This window comes from Cervus canadensis, chromosome 28 (genome assembly GCF_019320065.1).
Source record: "Cervus canadensis isolate Bull #8, Minnesota chromosome 28, ASM1932006v1, whole genome shotgun sequence".
Classification (NCBI taxonomy): Eukaryota; Metazoa; Chordata; class Mammalia; order Artiodactyla; family Cervidae; genus Cervus; species Cervus canadensis.
In genome coordinates, this window is record NC_057413.1 from 2,050,677 (window position 1) to 2,074,228 (window position 23,552).

At 58.7% G+C, this 23,552-nt stretch overlaps 1 protein-coding gene across 1 annotated transcript; it reads right to left on the reverse strand.

Annotated features, from left to right (window-relative positions):
• Window positions 1-5,733: 5,733 nt before the first annotated feature.
• PXDC1 (PX domain containing 1) lies at window positions 5,734-23,552 on the reverse strand. Its single transcript, XM_043450131.1, has 5 exons — window positions 22,758-23,552; window positions 11,258-11,349; window positions 10,378-10,495; window positions 6,800-6,911; window positions 5,734-6,663 (listed from the first exon to the last, which is right to left on the reverse strand). The coding sequence occupies exons 1-5, from the start codon at window positions 23,011-23,013 to the stop codon at window positions 6,546-6,548; spliced, it is 696 nt and encodes a 231-aa protein (XP_043306066.1). The 5' UTR covers window positions 23,014-23,552; the 3' UTR covers window positions 5,734-6,545.

A 23,552-nucleotide genomic window follows, 5' to 3' on the forward strand; every position in this document is an offset into this window, starting at 1 on the left:
CCTGCAGACCCTGGGGCTGCCCGAATGCGGGCAGCAATGAAGATCTCAGCCCACATGCATGGGCCTCCAAAGCCCAGAAGCTTTCCGCCAGCTAGCGGCAGAAGGCAAGGAGGGCTTCAGAGGTCGTGACCGCAGCTTCCAGCTTTATCTAAACTCACATGTTAGTGTTCTAGAAGCTACCCAGAGCTGCAAGCTGTGGGTGAAGCAGAGTGAGGCCCCCCAGCCTGCTTGCCCTTGCCTCGTGGGCCCCAGGGCAGAGCCTGGCACCCCATCTCAGCTTTGCTAAGACTAGCCGGGGACTGTGCTCAACACTCTATCTCAGGGAAGATTCTGGTACTGTCCTGACACTGGACCCCGTCCTCACCCCACCCACAGCTGAGCCCTGGAATCCGACCATCAGAGCCCCTTCCTCGGGGTCTGGATTTTGGTCCCTGTTAACATTTCTGGTCCCCGGGGAAGGGATGCTCCTTACACTGTGACGAGGGTTCTGTACCTCAGGGTAAGGAAGCAACCAGGTGGCAGGTTCCACCGGGGAAGGGAAGCTGGGAGGGTTGACTCTGCCCATGAGAATGCTTGGCGGCGGGAGGGGCCGGGGGGTCACCCAGCAGGTGCACCTCCCGACGGAGTGACGGTGCAGCCCACAGTCACCTTCGAGCCTGCAGTTCTGCCCGACACCGAAGACCATGCTTCTCTGGGTTTGAATAGGATGAACAAAGTGGATTAAATCAGAGCAAAGTGCCCGTCACCCTTTTCTCACCCTATTTCTCTCTGTGCTGTTCCTCGGGCATATATTTCGTCTGAATTATCCATGAAAGCATAAGAAATGCCCACTGGTCAGGTCAGTGATCCGTCCAGCTCGTGGCCACCAGCACAGAGCCTGGCAATACCTTGTACCTGTTGGAAGCTTCCCTCTGAAACCGGCTGGGAACACACCCTCTGCAAAGTCCACTATGAATTGCTCCTAAAATGGGTGTCCGGTAACAGAATCCATCACCTATTGGCCACAGCTTGTTTTCCAGACACTGCTAAGCATTCCCACGCTTCCTTTCACTGGGTTCTGGTATCAGACTGTGAAGAACCCGTGATCACGCCTCTTTCCAGGTGGGTAAACTGAGGCACAGCATGCTCCCGGGACTGGCTCAGAGTTACGCTTTGGGGGTGTAGCTGAGATCAGAACCCTGTCCATCTGGCTCCAAAGACGGTACAGCTGCTGCCTAGGGATTTACGGCAGCAACTTCCACCCTTATCACTAGTACACGACTGTTAAGAGGAGAATTACAGCCAGAACCACTTCACTCCTAAACGGTAGTAACCATCACGAGCAGTGATTAACGTTAGTCACAGCACTTGAACCTGTTCCAGGTGGAGAATCAGGACAGGGAGTGACAGTGAGAAGCCACGACGGGCTTGGTGACATCGTGTGCGAGAAGGAAAGAGCCGGGGTCCCGAGAGGCCGGGCCTGAATCTTCCAGACCCACAGACCCCCGGTCCTGCTCAGAGCTCATTTTCGAAACTGATTACCAGGACGATAATCAAATCAATGGTGAAGCATATTGAGGCTCCTTACATTTTTGGAAAAGATTTGTGAAGAGAGAATTCTCTGGGATATTCCATTCAACTTATCACCAGTTTCTCTTCCATTCATCACCCAAACTGGTTTTCACGTCCCCGTGCAGAGTCGGCCACGCAGAATGAATTACGTGGCCTCTGAACCGAGGGCTTGGGGCCCAGTGAGACACAGGTCTGTAAACAGAACATAGAGGTAATGAGCCCACTGGTGACCAGAAGCCCCTTGTGGTGATGGTGGAGAACTGACCGGCCGTGCTGCTGGGCCCGTGCGTGGATGGGGCTCCGGCCACAGGTGGGCCGTGGGAGCGGAGCCCTGCCAGACGAGGGCAGGTGGTCCGGGCTTCACACGGAGCAGTGGGGTCAGGCAAGGCCTGCAGGTCCGGGGCCTGGGGGCCCCAGCACACCCCAGCCCAGGCTTCCCTGGGAGCAAACGTGGCGGGGGCTGCCCCCAGCCAGCAGCCACAAGGGCACCCAGGCCCCGCCCCCTGCCGTGGGGAGGGGCCCCCCAAATCTAGCGGTTTCCCCAGACAACTTGGGGCCTTCCAAATCCAAACTCGCCTCTGGCTTCTCGTGACCCAGGAAGCTGAATGGCCCGGCCCCCGGGCCCCGGTCAGCTTCAGGGGCGGGTCCCACCTGTCCTCCTTCCTCAGATGTGCTGCACAGAGCGTGTCAATTGCACTTCCTCATTCCTTTCTCTTATTTTCCTTCTGGGGAAGCGGCTGGTGCAACCATCCCCCACCACCACCTGTGCCCGAAGGTCCAGTGGAGCCAGATTCCCGAGGGAGTGGACACTGCCCGGCTGGGGTGGGGGTGGGCTAACCTGCCCGACCGGGGGGAGAGGAGGCCCCAGACCGTCTTTGAGGGGCTGGGATGACAAGCGTGAGCCCCCCATGCCGGGCTCTGAGCTCACGGTCACCGAGGGACTTCTGGAGCTGGAGAACTGCTCAGCTCCTGTCTGGAGGCCGAGCCCAGGCCTGCGGAGTCCAGCCCTGAAGAAAGCAGCTCTACTCAACTCTGCGCTGGGACCAGCCTGGACAGCAGAGACCCCCCGCCCCGGGTGCCCCCCTCCGCCCCCCTCCCCCCACGCAGCCGGGAGGGGACGCAGACTGGCCTGTGAGCTGCCCGCCCTGCCGAGTTCCCCGGAGACTGAGCCGTCAGGCCCCATTTCCGCACGTTCAGGCCCAGGGCTGAGTCTCACTCTCGGCCCACGGCCCTTACCTCCCGGTGACCAGTCCTTCCTCTCTCCTGCCCCGCCTCCCCGGCCTCCCTACACTCTGTTCAGAGTTTTCCACCCGCTGGATGTCTTCCCCTGCTCCCGCGGTGGCCTGCTGGAGGCTGGTCATTTCAGTCCCCTCCCAGCATCGCTGCCTCAGGGCTGAGAGGTCAGGGCAGCTCTGCCTAAGTGCTCAGAGCACTGACTTCGTGGATTGTATTGAAGTCTTTTCTCTGCAAAACAGCAGGCTGACTCAGTCAAATCAACTCCACTCATCAAATTATATATGAAAAAAAAATAACCCAGTGGGAGGCGGATGAGGCTCAATCAGACTGCTCTCAGTGAGTCAACGTTTCGAGTCACGGGAGGACTTCGCACTCCTGTCATCGAGCTGTTCCAGCTTCTCAAAGCCCTACTTTTGACATTGTCTGTTTCCATGAAACACTCGAGAAGCTGAAATGGGCAAAAATCAAACCCTTCCCGTGGGTGGGGTGGGACGCCAGAGGGGTACCTGGTCATTAAGCTCCCTTTCAGGAAAGGACAGCAAACAGTTCCAAAAATAAAAACGTATTTTCAAAACCACGAAGAGGAGGTGCGGCCTGCGGTCAGCGGCCGCCGTGTCCCTGGGCCCCACATACTGGCCAGACCTGCTTCTCAGAAGAAACGGACTTCAGCGGAAGACGCCCATGTTCTCGACCGGAAACCGGGTGACCAGCGGCTCCAAACCCACCCAACAGCCCAGAGACCGTAACGAGGCCAAGAGGCACACGAAAACATGCGCGGCGTTGACGATGGTCAGAGAAATGCAAATCAAAACTGCAACGAGGCATCGCCTCACACTCATCAGAATGGACATCGTGAAAAAGTCTACAAATAATAGATGCTGGAGAGGGTGTGGAGACCAAGGAGCCCACCTGCACCGTCACAGGGGATGCAAACTGGTGCAGGTTCTGGGGGTCCAGCAAAGTGATTTGGTAATAGAAAAAGATCTAGTCTTTCTCAGGTTCTTTTCCAACACAGGTTATTACGACATATTGAATATAGTCCCCTGTGCTATATAGTAGGACCTTGATATTTATCTCTTCTTTATGCGGTAGCTTGCTGCTGCTGCTGCTGCTAAGTCGCTTCAGTCGTGTCCGACTCTGTGCGACCCCATAGATGGCAGCCCACCAGGCTCCCCTGTCCCTGGGATTCTCCAGGCAAGAACACTGGAGTGGGTGGCCATTTCCTTCTCCAGTGCATGAAAGTGAAAAGTGAGAGTGAAGTCACTCAGTCGTTTCCAACTCTTAGCGACCCCATGGACTGCAGCCCACCAGGCTCCTCCGTCCATGGGGTTTTCCAGGCAAGAGTACTGGAGTGGGGTGCCATTGCCTTCTCCGACACAATAGCTTATTATCTGCTAACCCCAAGCTCCTAATTCGTTGGCTGACTTTTTGTGCTATCAGGTGTTTTCCATCAGCGCTGCAGTCTTGGTCCCGAGGGTATTTACACTGGTATTTGATCTAATGTCTTCCCTCCCTCTCCTCCAACTTCCATCCTCACCGAACAGCTTCAACTCACTGGTGGACTTTCCCACTCAGGGACGTGTGGATCAGCGAGCAGACTTCCCACGTCCACCTAAGCCCTCTGGCATCAATTCCCTAAGCTGATAGTCCAGAGGCCCCAAATTCCTGATTCTTTTACTTGGTCATATCTTGTTACTTTTGCTTTTTGAAGCACTTCTAAATGGGGTACTTCACATAGAAAGTCAGATTTCCAGCTTCTGTGAAGAGCTGGGTGGACTGGCCGCTTTGCGCCCACAACACCCCATGACCAGCAGCTTCCACACACAATACCAGTCCCCACCACCCACAGTGGCGTCCTCAGCAGGAGTCTGCATGGTCCCCGTTTACTGCCGTGCTTGAAAATACTGATGTATACTTCCGGTCCTTTCAAATCTGGGCACACAACAAATGGGTCTAGAAGATTATGTTTTTCCAGGAAAAAAAAAGAAAAAGAAAGGAAGTCAGAGAATGCTCTGATGTATTTTATAGGAAAACATGCAAAAATCTGACCACTACCTTAGAGATCTCGGTGCACGCTGATTGGAAAACAGTGAAGCGTTCTGTGTGAAAGCTGAGGTGGGCCTGGGGAGCTGAGCTGGGCCCTGAGGGGTGACTTGGGCCCCGTGAGCTGAGGAGCTCCAGGAGCTGCCGCTACTGAGACCCCACAGCTAGGGAGAAGCCCCCCGTGGAACATGGATAATGAGGAAGATACCCAGGAACCAGCGATTGGAACTTGGACGCTGACTGGCTGAGCGTGATTGATTCTAACCCTGCCAGGAGGAGGCCCCATCCATTCAGGACTGAATTTAACCCCCAAGAGAAGGAGGCAGCTGTCGACCCCGTTGGCCACCCGACTGCCTGTTAGGAAGCTGGCTGCCCCAGCTGAGCACGGCTGGAGGCCGGGGAGGTGGAGGGGCCACGGGAAGGCCACGCTGCCCGCCGGGTCACAGGAGGAGCTGCCCGGGGCCGCCAGTGGGAAGCTCGCAGGAAGGGGAGACCCAAAGTCAAAAGCACACATCGCCTGTTTCCTTTCCAGTTTAGACCCGCTGGTAAGAAGGGCTCGGCTCCCCACTCCAGGATTCCTGGGCTTCCCTGATGGCTCAGCTGGTAGAGAATCCGCCTGCAGTGCGGGAGAGCCAGGTTCGATCCCTGGGTTGGGAAGATCCCCTGGAGACAGGAAAGGCCGTCCACTCCAGTATTCTGGCCTGGAGAATCCCACGGACTGGATAGTCCACGGGGTCGAACGAGTCGGACATGACAGAGCGACTTTCACTTCTTTTTTGCACAGATCACTCCCCAGGGCAAGAACACACTTCCTAAAGGACAGCGAGTGCCGGGGCAGCAGGCCGGGACGTGTGCGGGGTCCCCTGGCCCCGGGGCAGTGACGAGAGCCACGTGATAAACAGATCAGAGGAGAGCAGTGTGTTTTATTTCATGAAAATAGATTAAAAAACAGACTGTGTAAAAGAATTAGGATTCTCAATAATTTACTATTATTTACATGAGCAAATTCTGGTCGTTAGTAGACTCTGTGAGGAGATGAACACACAGAACCCAGACTCTCCCCGAGGGCAGCGGGGGACCTGCCGGGAACACTCGGTGACCCTCCGGCTCCCGTCTTCCAGGCTGACGCAGCGGCTGCATCTCCGAGAGCTCGGTGATGGGCAGGGCCCAGGGCCCTCACCCCTCGCAGGAGGCCAGGTGGGCTCCTTCCTCTCTGTGTCCCCCACACGGGCACCGGTCAGAGGGTCCCTCGTGCCTGCAGCCGACACCCCGCTCACGACCAACGTTCCGCCAACACCCCTGGGCTGACACAAAGCCCCTGGCTTCTGGGAAGAAGGTAGGACGCAGGACTGGAAGCCACACATCCTGGTCCCGGGAAACCTGGGTGAGACAACAACCCCCGTGTCGTCCAGAACCCAGGGACCCAGCAAGGTCTCACTTGAAACATCCTGTGCGCTGGTCTTGGGAGGGCGCATGGGGGAGGGTGGCCGGGTGCCCTCCTGGGGGAGGGCCGGGTGTCCAGTCCTGGCCCCGGGCCGTCTTGCAGGCACTTGTGGTCGGTCCAAGCTCGATGGGGCACGTCCTGGGATGCAGACACAGGCGGGAAGAGCCCGAGAAGCAGCAGGGGCGCTGGACCCCCCCGACCCAACTCCCAGCTGTTGGAGACATGGGTCTCCTTGGGGGCGGGCGGGCCGTGGGAGGCGCCTGGGGGGGCCTCAGTCCAGAATGTCCGTCTCGAAGGGCACCAGGTGGTAATAGGACAGGTTGGTGACGTAGGCCGCCGGGTCGTCCCCGTCCTCCAGCTCGGCGGGGAACTCGCCCCCGCCCTCAAACCTGCGTGGGGAGGCAGGCGGTGAGGCTGGGCGGGCGCCTGACCCCCGCCCGCCCGAGCCAGCCGGCCTGTGAGCACAGACAGGGCAGAACCCGCGAACCCAGCCGGGGACCCGCCAGCGACAGTCAGCGCACTTACAGGTGCTCCGTCGGGTCCGCGGCCCCGTGCTGGTCTTTGCCGTTTGGAATACTGTGGTCAATAACAATCGTTTCCGTATTTGCTAAACAGAATCCATTGGACCTCATGATTTCTGAAAACGAGAGCAATGAGGGAGGTAATTCACAAGGGCGTCAGGGCTTGAAGTTCTGACATTTGGGGCTCACGCATCTCCTCTCGTCCCCCTTCTCCGGCTGACACTTCCTGGACTGCGTGCCCAGCCCTTCCCTCAGCAGACCGCAGACCCCAAGAATAGGGACCGGGGGGTGGGGTTGGGGGGGCATTAGCAGGGCGGCAGCTGCCTGAACGCGGGCTCGTCCCCGGCCGCCATCCCTGCTCAGCAAGCCCCACGCTCAGGCCTTCTACCTACCTCACCTTAGAAATGTGCTTAAAACACACTCCAGATTCCTGCTGCTTTCCCAAGTGACCACCGTCTTCCACGCAGCGCCTGACGCACGCGGACAGCTCAGAGCAGCGTCCTCTGCCCCGGTCAGGCCACAGGCCGTCCCGTACTGCCGTCTCAGCGGGCGTCTGATGCCCTGGTTGTCTGGGGCACTGTTTCCTTTTATTTCTTATACCATAACCGTCATTGAGATTATTTTATCCCCATGGACAGATTTGCTCTTTTTAAATAAGCAAGACTGTAATTTCGTATCTACTTTTAACCTTTATAGGTATTTTAGGTTCTTGGTTCTCAGTTTCTCTCCATAGGAAGACACTTAGGGAAACTACGCAAAAAAGACAGAAAACTGGCTTCCTCCTCCCCCTCCCAGGACGAAATGACATTCATCAGTCAGGTTTGCCGAGTAATGGCTGAAATTTCCTCCGACTTTCTGGAGAAGGTATAGTGCACGTCTCCCCGGCCCTGCCAGGAGGGCCGTTGGATCCGCCCCCTGTGAGCGGCACCAGCACGCGGCTCGTCCCCGACCTGCCCTCCCACTTGAGCCCAGCCAGAGCCCACCGCCTGAGACAGCTCGTGCGTCAGAAGAAGGAGCCGAAAACCAGCAAGAAATCAGGGCCAATGACACCACCGGCTGCAGAGAAGAGGCTGACGAGAGCCTGAGCGGGCGGAGAGACCCACGGAGCACGACCCCTGAGAGTGGGAGAAAGACCCCAACCTCACAGTGTGAAGCGCAGGACAGCACAGAGCCACATTTTTTTAAATTAAAAAGCCATTTTTTTGAGCCATATCATGCAGCACGTGGAATCTTAGTTCCCTGACCAGAGACCGACCCCAGGACCCTGCCTTGGGAGTGGGTCTCAACCACTGGACCAGCAGGGGAGCGCCCAGGACCACCTTCTTCACTGCTTTTATTACCTGACTCAAGTCTGCCCCAGGAAGCACGTAAAACCTCAGCGACCCCAGCACAGCCAGCTGACAACCCCAAACCCTGTCTCCCACCCTCTCCAGGGGAATTGGGGGATGGAAGAGCCTTACAAGTGAAAACAAACATCAGTGCTGCAAGTAGAGTCATCTCGTATAGGAATCTCCTAGTCTTTATTAAATGTGAGATCTGCAGTTCTAGAACACGGAATCTAGAAAATGGAACCAGACCCCAAAACACATTTGTCACAAATCATTCCTTAATTGTTGGTGAAGAGAAGCCAGCTGGGCCTCCAGGAAACTCCAGTTCTACCAGTTAAGCCTGTGAAGGAGGTTACTCTTTGCTGTTTTTTAGCTTGTAAAATTAGAGAAGGCAATGGCAACCCACTCCAGTACTCTTGCCTGGAAAATCCCATGGACGGAGGAGTCTGGTAGGTTGCAGTCCATGGGGTTGCTAAGAGTTGGACACGACTGAGCGACTTCACTTTCACTTTTCACTTGCATGCATTGGAGAAGGAAATGGCCACCCACTCCAGTGTTCTTGCCTGGAGAATCCCAGGGACGGGGGAGCCTGGTGGGCTGCCATCTATGGGGTCGCACAGAGTCAGACACGACTGAAGCGACTTAGCAGCAGCAGCAGCAGCCTGTAAAATGGGAATAACAGTGTCTATCCTAAGGGGCTCTGGGGGGCTGGGGGGGGGGGCGTTAAATGAGATAGTTTTTATAAAGAATCTAACAAACGCTGGTGAAAATTAAGGCTGAGACTGTACAAATGCCTGGCTAATAAAAAATTAAATTATATTTCCAGGCTTCGCAAACCTTAATACTCTGGGTTTTGTGGCTGATATCAATTCATCTAAGTAACCAGATAAAGGCTGAGGTGTATGCTTCGTTTTAAGCTGCACAGTTTTCTTAGAGATGGTAACAAGCTTTCAGATTAACATGGGGTGACGAATGTTTCCGGTTCCATTGACCCAAAGCCTTGCCAAAGGGGCCAGAGCACTTGTCAGAACCAAGGCCCTGGGAGGCGGCTGGTCCCTATGCCACAAGCACCTGATGCCACCTAGTGGAGCCCTGGCCCCTAGCGGGTCAACCCGGAGGCCTGAGTGTGCGCCAAGGCAGGGCTGCCCCCCAGGCGGCATCGCCTCCAGAGAGGCCACGTCAGAGGTGCCAGAAGCTGCAGTGACGGGAGACCCAGAGGGGCCACATCCCGGCCTGCCCAGGACCACAGGAGATCACCAAGTCAAAGAGCCAGGAAGTCAGACCCGGGGTGGCCCACGTGGGTACTGACGACGCGTCCCCGAGGCGGGGAGGCCTGGCTGCTGGAGACTCCGTGCCTGGGGACCCCCGAGTCTGTGCACACCCCGACATGGGCCAAGACTGGGGAGTAGGGCCGCTCTTGGCAGCCAGGACCTCAGGGGCTGGCGGCGCTGCCGTCAGGAACCGTGTCCTAGAAAGGACTTCTGAACTGATCCTCTTCTCGTCTGGATTCGTTCATTTCGCCACTCAGTGAACAAGGAAGGTACATCCTACCTCCGGCGGGAGCAGCCTCCGCGTCCCCCGAGGGGGTGGTCCTGCAGGACCTCGCCCGGGCCCGGACAAGTCCCCGGGCTCCTGGGACAGACCTCTCCCTACAAACGCTCCTCAGAGCCTCACCTGCAGCACCGAGGAAAGAGTATGGCGCTGTACTGATGCAGATCAGAGGAAGCTGGCAGCGGGCTGAGGCCTGGCTTCCCCTCGCTCTCCGGAGACCTGCAGGACCATCTCCTACCACTGCTGACTGTTGCCAGAAGGCGCGGCCCAAGGCCCGGACTGAGGAGCCCCAAGCCGAGCGTCCCTTTCTGTCCCACCTGCCCTAAAGCCCAGAACAAAGGCAATGCCGCGCGAGCTGAACTCGCATTGTTGCAGGCTGGATGATGGATTCCAGCCATTCGCTTCAAAATGCCTCATTAATGCTTTCCTCATAGACTGCTTTTTTTAAGTAAGTTTCGATTTATACATCTCTGGAAGCAGGCAGCGTGCAAGCCGCAGGCCAGCAGGGAGAAGCACATCGTTTCACAAGATCTGGAAGCAGCTCCTCCCCTCCGCCTCTGTCCTGTCGGGTCTGCTTTCTGGGTCCTGAGGAGGCAGGCATGCCCAGCACGTGGACAGTGGGCGGGGAAGGTTTCCGGACCCCTCGGCCGCCCACGGCAGCGCTGTCCCCACACCCACCCCGCGCCTCCCCTGCGGGTCTCACCTGAGATCTTCACCGGACTCTGAAAGCTGGGTTGAATTTTATGCACGTTGTCATTCTTTAACACCTGATCCAGGGGCGATCTTTCGAAGAAGGTGAGCACGACTTCTGACCTGGAGTACTGGGAGGAAACACGTTCCTTCCTATACACGTTCCCTCCTACACACGCTCCTCCTACACACGTTCCCTCCCACACACGCTCCTCCTACACACGTTCCCTCCTACACACGCTCCTCCTACACACGCTCCTCCTACACACGCTCCTCCTACACACGTTCCCTCCCACACACGCTCCTCCTACACACGATCCCTCCCACACACGCTCCTCCTACACACGTTCCCTCCTACACACGTTCCTCCTACACACGCTCCTCCTACACACGTTCCCTCCTACACACGTTCCCTCCTACACACGCTCCTCCTACACACGTTCCTTCCTACACACGTTCCTTCCTACACACGCTCCTCCTACACACACACGCTCCTCCTACACACGTTCCCTCCTACACACGTTCCCTCCTACACACGTTCCTCCTACACACGTTCCTTCCTACACACGTTCCTCCTACACACGTTCCTTCCTACACACGTTCCTCCCGCGGGACGGAGGCGATGGGCCAGGGGCTGGGGGGGCTCGGGGCCCGGGGCAGGTGGGACGGGGACCGTGTGCCAGGCCTGTGCCGGCGTTTCACACACGTCCGCCTCACTTTCCAGTAAACTGTGAGCCCCTTGCTTCCGCTTCTTCCCAAGGGAGAAAACACTGAAGCTCCCAGAGCCCAAGGAGGCGCTCTCTCCTTGGCTCCTGGCCCCGCCCCACCCCCCAGGCCTCCAGGAGGGCGCCCGCCAACCCACCTGCCCACCAGCACCCCCGCTGCGCCCCCACCTTGCGAGGCATGCTGATGATGGCCTTGAGAAGCTTCTCCACCTCGTTAAGCCTGGTCTCGATATCATGGGCGTCCTTTATGGCAACCAGTCCTGGGGTCGAAGCAGAAATGCCTCCATCAGAGAAGCAGACCAGGATGTGGGCTCCCAAATGAAACACAGACCAGCAGGCATCCCCGAGTGGGGACGCCACCCTGCGGTCGCCCTCCACAGAAGACCTCTGGGAAGGGCGCTCAGCCCCACGTGGGCTCAGTCCTGCCCCGAGAGCCCGTTCCTCAGCCTCAGTTCAGGTTTCAGCGACCCAAAGAGTGATGAAGGTGTGTGCTGAAGAGGGGCCGTCTGAGAGCCACAGGGAGACCACCGAAGGCTTCTCCTCGTGGGACCGTCAGGCCAGCTCCGTCCACACCCTGGACAGTGGGCAGGGCCGGAGCTCGGCCCCTCCAGGGTGGTGGCTGCAGCCAGGGAGACTGCCTCCCCGCTGCCCCCAGTGACACAGCCAAGGCGACCACAGGGCCCCAGGAGCCCATACGAGAGAAGTCATTTAGCTGTGGGGTTCAGAAGGGGGAAATCAGCTCTTTACTCAGAGAAAACCAGCATGGCCATGACTCACGGCATCTTCCAGGAGTCTGAGCTTCCACCCCTCATTCCAGTTACCAGCAGTCTTGACTGGCTATTAGAGAGCACAGTACTTTGTCTTTAAAATGCGAGAGCTAACAGGCAGGAGGAGAAGGGGGTGACAGACCATGAGATGGCTGGATGGCATCACCGACTCGACGGACGTGAGTTTGAGCAAGCTCCAGGAGTTGGTGATGGACAGGGAGGCCTGGCGTGCTGCAGTCCACGGGGTGGCAAAGAGTCGGACACGACTGAGCGACTGGACTGAACTGCACAGAGATTCGGGTGTGTTTCCGTCTCCCCGTGAGCTGTGCAGAGGAGCACCGACCTTCCCAAGACCGGTCGTTCACATCAGCTTCCCAGGGAAAGAACAACTCAGATTCCCAGGGCATTTCGCGTGATCCAGGATCCTAACCACAGAGGCTGGCGTCCTGGAACTACTTCCAGTCACTGAATCTCAGTTTTCAGAAATTCCGGTTTTGTTTGATAGGAGAAAGGCTGTTTATTTTGTGGGCAACTCACTAAGTCCACATTGAGATAAAATTAACTTCCTAAACTGCCTGACTGAAATTCAGAGGCTCCAGAACACGTGGTCCATGGAAGCCAGGGGCGCCCCAGACACAGGGCGGTTCTGAAAGTCCAGGCTGAGCGGGGGCCCTCGCATCAGCTGGCGTCGAGAATGTCCAGCCAAGGTCAGGAGCTGGTCCCTGAACTCCCTGGAGACAGGCCAGGCCCCTCACCGGCTCACCCGGGGTCTGCTGCTCAGCGGGCTGCCTGGTCCTGACCAGCGCTCGGCCACGTGGACCCAGACAGCCAGCCGTAGACCCCAGAAGCCATAGACCCAGACTCCTGTCCACACACCCCATGTTGCTCCTGCGTGGCGCCCCAGCCGTCGGCAGAGAGACGGGCCTGAGGCACCCCTCTCTCCCAGGCTGCCCGCCCCACCACCGCCTGGCAGGCTGGGGGCAGCAGGAAGGGAGGAAGCTACACCTGGGGCAGAGTCTCAGGGTCTCAGGACACCTCCTCCCAGGCCTGCGTGCTTGTTTAGAAGTTCTCACACACACACACCTCTGAGATCTCTCTCCCACTGTGGAGGGAAAGAAGGATACTGCAAAAATTCTCTGAAAAGTTGTTTTGAGAGAGGACAGTTATATAAATCATCCCCACAAAGTGCTTCTTTGTTCTAAGACAATAAAACCATCACATTTCAGTTTTTATTACACCTAGAATACTGCTGTTAAATCACAGGTTCATGACACAGTAGTTGTGTTTTTATATTCTGTAAGGACAATACAGGAAGATTAGCCTCGCGTATGGCCAACACACACAGCACATTTATGCCCACTTTTTAGGACATAAAGCCCACCGTTGGGTTTGTAACCACCAAGGGTGCCACCGAGTTGACAAACACATTCTGTTCTCTGCTGACCTTCCTTTAGGGTTCCGGAATCAGAACGCAGCACGCAGGACGCCCAGTTCAACGTGCACTTTGGACACGGTGAATAATGAGGTAGCGTGGACAGACACACTAAAGACTATTCATTGTTTATCTGAAATTCAGATTACTGGGTGCCCTGTAGCTCTACCTTCCTGGTGACATTTCCAGAAGGAAGCAGAGAAAGGCAACAAGTGCCTCCTCAGACTTCGGGAACACACCAGCATTCCGGCTCGGGGCACAGACCCTGGGGACCCTCCCCAGCGCACCTCATCAGCTCGTACCCTGTGACCCCACACCCTCATTCTGAGTAGGACCCTGCGGTTCTCGCCCCGCCCATGTCCTCAGCCTGAATTCTGTCTGTGGAAAAACTTTAGGCAATGAATAAGCTTAATCAGAGACGTAGGAACAAGCAGGAAAAAAAAAGGAAAACAGTCAAAGGAAACTAAATAGTAATGACACAGTCACTAAGCATAGTCAAGGAGCTTTAGTTTCTTCCCAGGAGCTACAGATGATATTCAGAGCCATATCCTGTGAGCTGTCTTACAGACAATGAGACCCCACCAGGTGGGCGGAGCCTCTCCGTAGAGTCTGAGTCTCTGTAGCCCCGTGGACTGCAGCCCGCCAGGCTCCTCTGTCCGAGATTCTCCAGGCAAGAATCCTGGAGTGGGTTGCCGTGTCCTCCTCCAGGGGATCCTCCCAACCCAGGGGCTGACCCCCTGTCTCTTACACCTCCTGCATTGGCAGACGGGTTCTTTACCACTAGCGCCACCTGGGAAGCCCCAGAGGGGAAGCCAAATGGCGCTCCTAGGAAACGAAAACACACTTCAAGACAAGAGGGGCTGAAGACATTTCAACGGGGAAAGAAGCTGCCGGAATCCCTCTGGCAAGAACAGAGGGACAGACGATTGTGTGATGCTCTGGCTTTTAGCTGGGGCACTTTGATTTCCCCAAAACAGGTGCCCAGAGACCACCAAGGCGACTGGGACCAGCGTTCCTGAGGCAAGTCCTCCTTCCTCCGAGGGAACCCATCCCCCTGAATGACCAGGACTCTGGCCTCTTCCCAGGGCGGGGGGGCTGTGGCCGAAGGTGGAGATTCACAAGCAATAGATTCCGCTGGGTGCCTCTGAGAGGCTGCCCCCCCGGCCCCTGCAGAGCCCCTGTCCCAACCTCACATCAGGGCAGGGCGGGGTCACCACCAGCCACATGGCCTCCAAGAGCCAGGCCCTCTCCAAACTCCGGGCCCACATTTCCCTCCTCTCCTGGGCCTGGACATCACTGCCCTTTGGTAATTTGTAAAGTAGGTGGGGAGGTGGGGGTGGTAGGAGGTGGGGGTGGGTGGGGACATAACGGGCAGCTGGAGCCCGCATCGCCCAGGACAGATGGCACATCAAGACCCCAGACCAAGCACCCACAGCCCGGGGCTTCCTGGTCTACCTGCTCTGTTCCTCCTCTGTGACCGACAGCTTTGGCTATTACGGGCTGGTACCGCTCTTCCAAATGTCACTTGTTTACAGGAAGGATTTAAAATTTTATTTTCAAAAATGAGCTGACGTACAATAATTTGGGACTATCTAGGAACGTTAGCTTTTGTATTCCAAAAATTGTTGGCGGAGCAAAAACTGTGGGGCTCTTGTTTGACTCAGTTTTACTGTCTGAGATCACGGTTCTAAAAACTCCAAGAGGTAAGATGGTTTTGAATTCGCAAGGGTGGACAGAGAAACGCCAAGGCTTCTTGATTATGGGCTGTTGTCATTCCAGGGCCAGCCAGCAGAGGGCTCCAGCAGCCCGTGAGGACCCGCCACATCCACGTTGTCCTCACAGGAAACTGACTTGGAACACTTCACCGTCCCGGAAAATTGTCTCATTTCTGATAAAGCACAGTCAGCGATACAACCTCGATTTTAAAAGTTCACTCTACACAGCTTCTGACATGAGAAATTCATCCAGACGTCGCCCAGAACAGTTAACAATTTGAAACCCGAAGACTGATAACACGACCGTATGTAAATTTCAGTATGTTGATTTCACATCCTTTTTGGGGGTTAACTTTCAGGCTACAGCAGCCAGGGGGCCCCTTCTGTCCAAACTGGTGCAGCCTTGAGATGCGAGACCACGACATGAGCTTCTGTGAGTTCCAGGGTAGGTCTTTATACGAACGCCGACTCATTCTCAGAACCCAAGCTGAACACGCTGGTCGGAGCACAAAGGTCAGGCTCTGAGCAGACACAGACCAGCGTCCTCGCCGCAGACACCTGGCCCCACGTCCCACTTCCTTGGCGGAGGCTCCGGTGACCGAGCCAGCCTCCAGGGCCGGGCTCGGGGCTGAATCCAGCTGAGCGCCTGGGGCCCCTTCAATTCTGGGTGTGAACACTGATCCTTCTCTCAGCCGGGAAGGCAAGTCTGTTACCCAGAGAGTGCAAGTCCCTCGAGTGGAGACCCACGACAGAGCCCCGGGGGAAATCTTCTGTGACGTGAACTCCCCGGCTGAATCAAGTAAGACACTGCGTTTCAGAAGTCCAGCCCTCGCTGTCCAGAGAAGCAGACGGGCTGGACGAGGTGAGGAATGCAGGGTCACCTTGCCTGCACAAGAGATGCACATGCTTCAAAAAGCTGCTAGTTCCTGTAGCCGCTGTGTCGTGTCTGACTCTTGGCGACCCCGTGGACTGTGGCCCGCCAGGCTCCTCTGTCCTTGGGCTTTTCCAGCCAAGAACACCGAGGTAGGTTGCCATTTCCTTCTCCAGGAGGTTTTTTCCAACCCAGGGAGCGAGTCTGCGTCTCCTGCATTGGCAGGCAGATTCTTTACCACTGAGCCACCAGGGAGTGTAACACAAATTTTGGAAACAAAGCGTTTTAAATTTTCCAGGAAAATCCCCCATGATAACCTCCTAAATATGTGTTGTCTGTATAGACGGTCAGGGAAAAAGCAGTGAGGACTCACTCGATGAGCTCGAGAGTGAACCCAGGTGATTCTTCTTCGTTACACTCAGCGTCCAGACCGCAGCCCGCTCTCCCCAGGTGGCCTGCGGCCTCCCGCCCGAGGGGTGGGGCTCGGGTCTCTGCCCGGAGCTCCCCCAGCTGCACACGAGGCTCGGTCCTCCCCGTCGGCCTCCCTGGCCCAGTGACGCTCACGGTGACACTGGAGGCCAGGAGTTTCTCCCCCGATCCTCCCTAGGACGAGGACGGGCAGGGAAAGCAGGCAGTGGAGACAGAAGGGCACACACCAGGCAACGCGTCCGGACACCCGGGGCCCGGCTGAGGGAAGACTTCCTGTTGGCGTCTTCCCACGCCTGTGAGGTGCTCCCCTCCCACCGAGCCCTCCTTCCCCAGGCCGCCTCCTTCTCCTCCAACCACGAGCAGAATTCCTTACTGGACCTCAGACTCAGCATGCCTAGGGAGCCACTCGCTGAGCTTTAGTCCTCCTTAAAACTCGGGAGGAATTTAGGGAATAAACAGCACCCGCCCCAGGCCAGGCCCTCCAACAGGGAGCCCCGGGCTGCGTCAGGTCAGGTGACGGCACTGGCCACAAGACCGTGCGCCCGATGTGACCGCGGGGAGGCGTCTGAGGGGGCGCGGCAGGGGACTTCACGGGACCCTCTTTTCAGCGCTGACGACCAGAAGGACTGGGGGAAGTCTCCGGTTACCCAGGGAAGTAAACGTGAACAAAAGCGCCAATAAGGACAATTTTAGTGGGATGATGATACCAAGCCCCGGTAACACCGAGTCCTCGCTCACGGTCCCCAACTCACTGCTGACGGCCGCTGGGCTGCACCAGGGCCCGGGGTCCCCACGGGGGTCATCGCTCCCTCGGCCCCTCCTGCAGCTCCAGGCGGAGCCCCACGGAGCGGGCACACCCAGCCCGCGTCTCAGGGGTCTGCCGTCGCCTCTCACCGCTCACCCACCTTCCCTGGCTTTGAAGCCCCCCAGCCACAGGCACCTTCGGCATCTTGGGAAAGCGTGGATAAAAACACACGGCGGAGTCGCGGCAGGCCCACTCTTGTTTTACAAAGAGAAGAGGACCACATCCTGGGAGCCAGCCCCAGGGCAGCCAGATGCTACCAGCAGGGCCCGGGGCTGAGAGGCAGAGCCAGGCCTTCACATGGACACCTGGTGGGAGGTGACCGCGGCGGGGAAGCTCCAGAGCCAGCGACGGCCGTGAGCTTCCGACAGCTCCTTCCCCGACTGGGAACTGGCCCGGGGCACCGGGGTCCACAGTGCAGCTGAGGCCACGGGGCCACATGCCACCAACGGGGCACGCAGTGTCCGGGGCGTGGACAGGGGGCTCGGAGCGATGGCCGGGCGCGGGTTCGGGGAGGAACACAGCGCTCGGAAGGGAGGGGGCAGCGACTCCCAGGAGGCGGGTGTGGCCGCCTCGGGACCGGGGGCGGCAGAGCCTGGCAGCCCGAGCCAGGAGCCCTGTGTACGGAAGAGGTTCAAAAATAGATCTGTGAAGCAGAGAGATTCCCCAAAACGCCCCAGAGAAGGGAAAACGGCCCCCTCCTTGGAAGAGGGGGACCCCCTGCAGGGAGGCCGGGCTGGGGGCCGCGCCGGGAGCAGGCAGGGCAGGAGAAGGCGGCCTTCCTGCCACTGCTCCGCGGCCTGGAGCCCTGCGGCCGCCGCTGCATCCTCAGCCACTTTCACAAGGAAAGTGAACTCGGGGGTCCTGCAGTTGGCCCCCAAATCGGACAGCGATCTCCCCCCAGTGAGGGGAAAGCATGGAGCTGCCTGAGAGCAGGGCCTGGGAGCGCACGCCGTCCCCGGAGTTGTCGGTGGTTGGGGGCGTCCTGGCCGGCAGGCCTGCGTCCGGGCCCTGCTGGTAGGTGCTGGACACCTTCCCTCCACCCCGTGTCTGACAGAGGGTCAGAGAGCACGCAGGCAGATCCATGTCCCCCGGGGACAAGGGCGAACGGACGACACCCTAGCACACACGCAGGCTCTCCAGGAGGGGCCTGCCTTGGAGAAACGCTAAGCCTCTGCGCTCAGTCAGCTCCTCCCGTCGGCATTCTGCCTCACCCGACGCCCCCGACAGGCACGTCTGGCCTCTCAGTAAAGCCCAGGGTCTCCCTCCCAGACCAGCCGTGTTCGACCACGTCCCACACCTTCCCCAGGTTTCGCTGGTGGCTCAAAGGGTAGAGAATCTGCCTGCAATGCAGGAGACCCAGGTTCGATCCCTGGGTTGGGAAGTTCCCCTGGAGAAGGGAATGGCAACCTATTCCAGTATTCCTGCCTAGAGAGTCCCATGGACAGAGGAGCCCGTGGGCTACAGTCCACGCGGTGACAAAGAGCAGGGCACAGCTGAGTGACCAACACACACACACATCATCCCAGGTGCCTCTCCTGGTCCTCCGGCCTTTCTCAGCACGGCAGCCAGACTGCCCGTCCATCAGGTCCCTCCACTCCCAGCTCTCCATCCCCAGCAAGAGCCTCACGCTGAGCACAATCTGCCCACTCCCCACCTTCCACCTGCCCTCCAGCCACAGCAGTTCTCTCCCTACCCAGATACCTGGGCTCACGCCCGCCTCAGGGCCTCTGCACGTGCGCTGGCAGCCCCATCCCAGGCACTCACATCCCTTACTGCCCCCTCCCCCCACTGGCCCATCTAAAAGTGAACCCTTCACCTGCCCCAACAAGTCACAGCTCCTCTCCTTCCCTCCTCAAATTCCTTTCTTCTGAACATGTACAACCATCTACCATACTTTTAACTTATCTTGACTATTATCAGATTCTTCTAACCGAGACACAGAATCAGGAGGGAAGTGGTTTGTCTGTTTTGTTCTCTGCTGCGTCCTTAGCATCTAGAAGCTGCCGGGCACAGGGGAGGCGGCTGGGAGATACTCGCGGAGTGAACACAAAGCCAAAGTGTTGGTATTACAGTAATCAGGAAACAAAGATTACCCGACCACTTTGGAAACAGAATCTCTCACTACGGAGATGACTGTATAAGGTCTGAAATGGGGTGCTATTAAAAAAAATGATCAAAATAGTCCAAAAACTCCAAGTAGTCATTGGGAAATTCTGCATGATTGTCTTTTAAAGCGTAAACCTTTCCAGACGTGAGTGATATAACAGGCAAGCGACCCTGCCACATCTGGTCAGGAAGCCCTGAACCAATGTGTTACGCAGAGGGGATGTCAGCTGGAGACTTGGCCCATCTGTGTCAGAGTGTGGGAAAAAGCAGAGAGGGACGCCTCAGTCACCCAGAGATAACAACATGCCCAGGAAGCAGCCGCCTCCCTCCCCTGGCAGGGGGACAAGGAAGCAAGGACGCGGGCATCAGATCCGGATGCAGAGGAGCGTAAGGTCAAGATGCCAAGGAAAAGGACAGAGGAAGCAAGACAAGTCCCGAGGGCCGCCTCGCCCAGACGGGAGGCCAGGGAGGCGGCCGGTGAGCTCTGAGCCGCCATTGCACACAGGAGTTTACCACCTCACTGGAAACACACGCAGTCCACAGACAGACGGCCAAGGCAACACCAGCGCGTGCAGAAGGAAGGGGCGGTACACACGCTGCACAGAACACGCTCCCACCGCAGCTCCCCAGCGACCAAGACAGAGGTCTCGGCATCCCGAGTGCACGCGGAACCTAAGGGGCAGGTCGGGGCCAGGGCTGCCCCGTGCCCTGGAGGTGTCCAGTCCTCCGCTGACAACAGCCACGAGCGGCCAGGATGAGCTCTGGAAGCCAGACTTGCTCACAGAACTTTTGAAAGAGACAAGAGGGCCAATCTAACCCAGCCCAGAAACATGCAGTAAGTTTAAACTGAGGGCCTCTGATGGGGAATTATACTGAGAAAACCTGCCATCTCAACACAACACACACTTCTGGATGCCTTTTGCGTGTATGGTTTGGACATCCAGTCCATCTTTTTCTGCCAACAGTAAATCTGCCTGGAAATAAAGTGAACTCTTCTTTGATGTATTTTACCTAGCAAACAACTTCCTTGGACTTACGAGGACTGAGGGAAGGAAAAGGCCTTCCCGTGGGTGTACAACACACTCAGGTGGTGCTGGGGGCAGCGGCTTGCCTCCAAGCAGAGAACTGAGACCCAGACAGGGGGTTAATGTCGCCCCTCCTCGGCCCCAGAGGCGCTGAGCTGGCCTCGCAGGAGGCCCCCCAGTCAGATGGCGGTCTTCCCGCTGGTCTCGACTGTCAGGACGCAACCGAGAAGATGCTTCCCACAGCCCATCACGGGCCGTTAGAGAGCGTGCACACCTGACCCTGGTCCTCACCTAACTGCCCCGCACCCCACCACACGTAATACCCACGTCTGATTTTCCCCTTCAGACGCTTAAACGCAGCTGAGATCCCTTCTGCGTCTTGGTTTCTCCCTGGTGACCACTCTCTTCCTGCCTCCCTGTGGGTGGCCCACTCTGCAGAGGCAGTCCATGCTGACACTTCGGAAACTCAGGACTGACCCAGTGCAGCTTGCACACACAGACAGAGCTGGGAGCGTGCGTGTGCACGGCGGGTGTGGGTGTGCACGGCAGGTGTGTATGTGCATGATGGGAGCATGCATGTGCAAGGCAGGTGTGTATGTGCACGATGGGAGCGTGCATGTGCAAGGCAGGTGTGTGTATGTGCATGATGGGAGTGTGTGTGTGCAAGGCAGGTGTGTATGTGCATGATGGGAGTGTGCGTGTGCAAGGCAGGTGTGTGTGTGCATGATGGGAGTGTGCATGTACAAGGCAGGTGTGTGTGTGCATGATGGGAGTGTGCGTGTGCACGGCAGGTGTGGGTGTGCACTATAGGAGCAGGTATGTGTGTACATGATGGGAGTGTGTGTGTGCAAGGCAGGTGTGTGTGCACGATGGGGTGTGTGTGCACAATGGGGGCGTACATGTGCCCGGTGTGTGGGGGTGTGCATGATGGGGACGTATGTGTGCAAGGCAGTTGTATGTGTGCATGATGGGTGTGTATGTGTGTGCACGATGGGGGGTGCGTGTATGCATGGGGGTGGGGGTGTGCACAGCGGGTCACGTGCCTCACAGTCACCCGCCTTCTGCACAATGTGGGCATGTGTGTGCACAGTGGGTGTGTGTGTGTATGGCGGGTCACATGCCTCACACTCACCCGCCTTCTGCTCCGTGGAAGGCCGTTTCCTCACCAGGTCCCAAGACAACTGAAGCTGCGCCTTCCTCCCCACCGCCTGTGACCCCCGTCAGAAGCTGCTGAGGGTGACAACTGAAGCCACATCCCTGGAGGGCTTGCTCCTGCCAGACCCGGAACACGCGAGCACGCACAGGGAAGGTGGGTGTGCAGTCCTGCGCTAAGGGGAGGAGCCAGCCTGGAGCAGCGCTGAGCAGGCTCCTCTGACGGGGAGACCCGGAGACCCGGGAGGGCATGAGGAGATAAGTGGAGGGCAGACTCTGGCTAGCTCTCGGGGGCTCCTGTTTGCTTACGGCCCTCCCCGTTCCAGAGATGTAAGGCATGGACTAAAGTGCTGTTCCGTCATCTAAGCTTCCTGATTTGGGCATCCATTTGATACACTGAAAATACAATAATACACACACACACCCGAGCAGCGAGTCAAGGTAAACTGCTGCCATGTTTGGGATGGCATTAAACCCCCTCCAGAGCAGCCATCAGCCTAAGGCTCCAGGGGCAGGGCCGGCAAACTTGCCAGCCTTGGGAGACTTGCCAAGTGATGGTCTGCCAGAAGATGTGTCATGAGAATGAGCTAATTACCCAGATAATTCACTCTGAGGCGGGGCTGTCACCAGGGGGGTGGAGAGTGTCCCAAGACCTCAGGGAGGCGCCCCCGAAGGTGCCCCTGGGCTGCGCTTAGAGGACCACACCGCCTTCCCAGTGGGGCAAGTGGTCCCGCATGCGCGGCTGGGAGGGGGCCTAGCCCTCCAGCCTCAACTTCAGCCTCCGCTCGCTCTCCTCCAGCCTCCTCTGCCCAGCCTCCAGGGCCAGCCCGTGGGCCGCGGAGAGGAAACGGGAAGCCACCCAGTCCCCGCGAGCCAGGAAAGTCACAAGGCCTGGAGGAGGCGGCCGGGTTCATCAAACCCAAGGCGGACCCACCCCGGCGGCCCCTCCCGGGGAGGGACAGAGGCTGCGTGGCACCTCACACTCCGGCTGTCGGCCACCGGGGACAGGGGGAGCGGCCCCGTGGGGTGGGGTGGGGGCCAGACAGGGCGCGCCCCCCGCGGGACGCTGTCCTTAACTCTTCCCCAACGCTCCCGCAGCCCCTCCGGCCGCGCCGGTCCCGCCTGCCGCGGTCGCACGCAGACTGCCGCCCGCCCGCCAGTGCTCTTCACGGTCCGGGGACGGGCGGGAGTCTAAGGATCCCTGTCCCGTGCCAGGGGCCGTGGGGTCGCCATTCCGGCTTAACAAGCGCCCCACCGGGTCCCCCTCGCACTTTACACGAGCCCACTCCTGCCTCCCAGCCCTCGAGGCCCTCGGTCCCCCGAGCCCCCCGACACCCCCAGCCCCCCAGGCCGGGCCCGCGCCCACCTTGACGCAGCGGCGCGCGCGCCAGCTCCGGCCGGTCCTCCGGGAAGGCGTCGCGGAGGCGCTGCCACAGGCGGCCCAGGTCGGCCAGGCTGCGGTGCAGGTAGAGCACGCTGCGGTCCGACCACTCGGTACGGATCTCGAAGAACTCCTCCTCGTCGCCGCGCCGGCTGACGACGAGCCGGCGGATGCCGTTCACCCAGCAGCCGCGCACGAACATGTTCACGAGCGACGTGCCCTCAAACACCGCCGAGGCCATGCCGCGGGCCGCGCATCCCCGGCCGGCAGGAGCGCGCCCGGCCCGGCCGGGGTCCCCCCGCGGCCGGGGTCCGCGCGAGGTCCGTCCGGGGCCGGGGTCCCCCCGCGGCCGCGGTCCGTCCCGGGCCGGGAGCTGTCTGCAGCCGGGATCTATCCCGGGCCGAGGTCTGTCCGGGGTCCACCGGCGGCCGGAGTCTATGCGGGGCCGGGGTCCGTCCTAGGTCTGTCCAGAGTCGGAGCGATCCGGGATCTGTCCGGGGTCCACCCGCGGCCGGGGTCCGCGCGGGGTCCGTCCGGGGCCGGGAGCCGTCTGCAGTCGGGATCTATCCCGGGCCGGGGTCCGTCCGAGGTCTGTCCAGACTCGGAGCGATCCGGAGTCTGTGCGGAGTCCGGGTTTGCCCGAGGTCGGGGCCGGGTCGGGGTACTCCCCTAACCTGACCGGAGACCGGCTTGGTAGGGGCCCGCCCGGGGCCGGAGTACGCGCGCTCTCCGGGGTGGCGCGGCCACGGGCTTATAAGGCGCTTCCCACCGCGAGCGGCG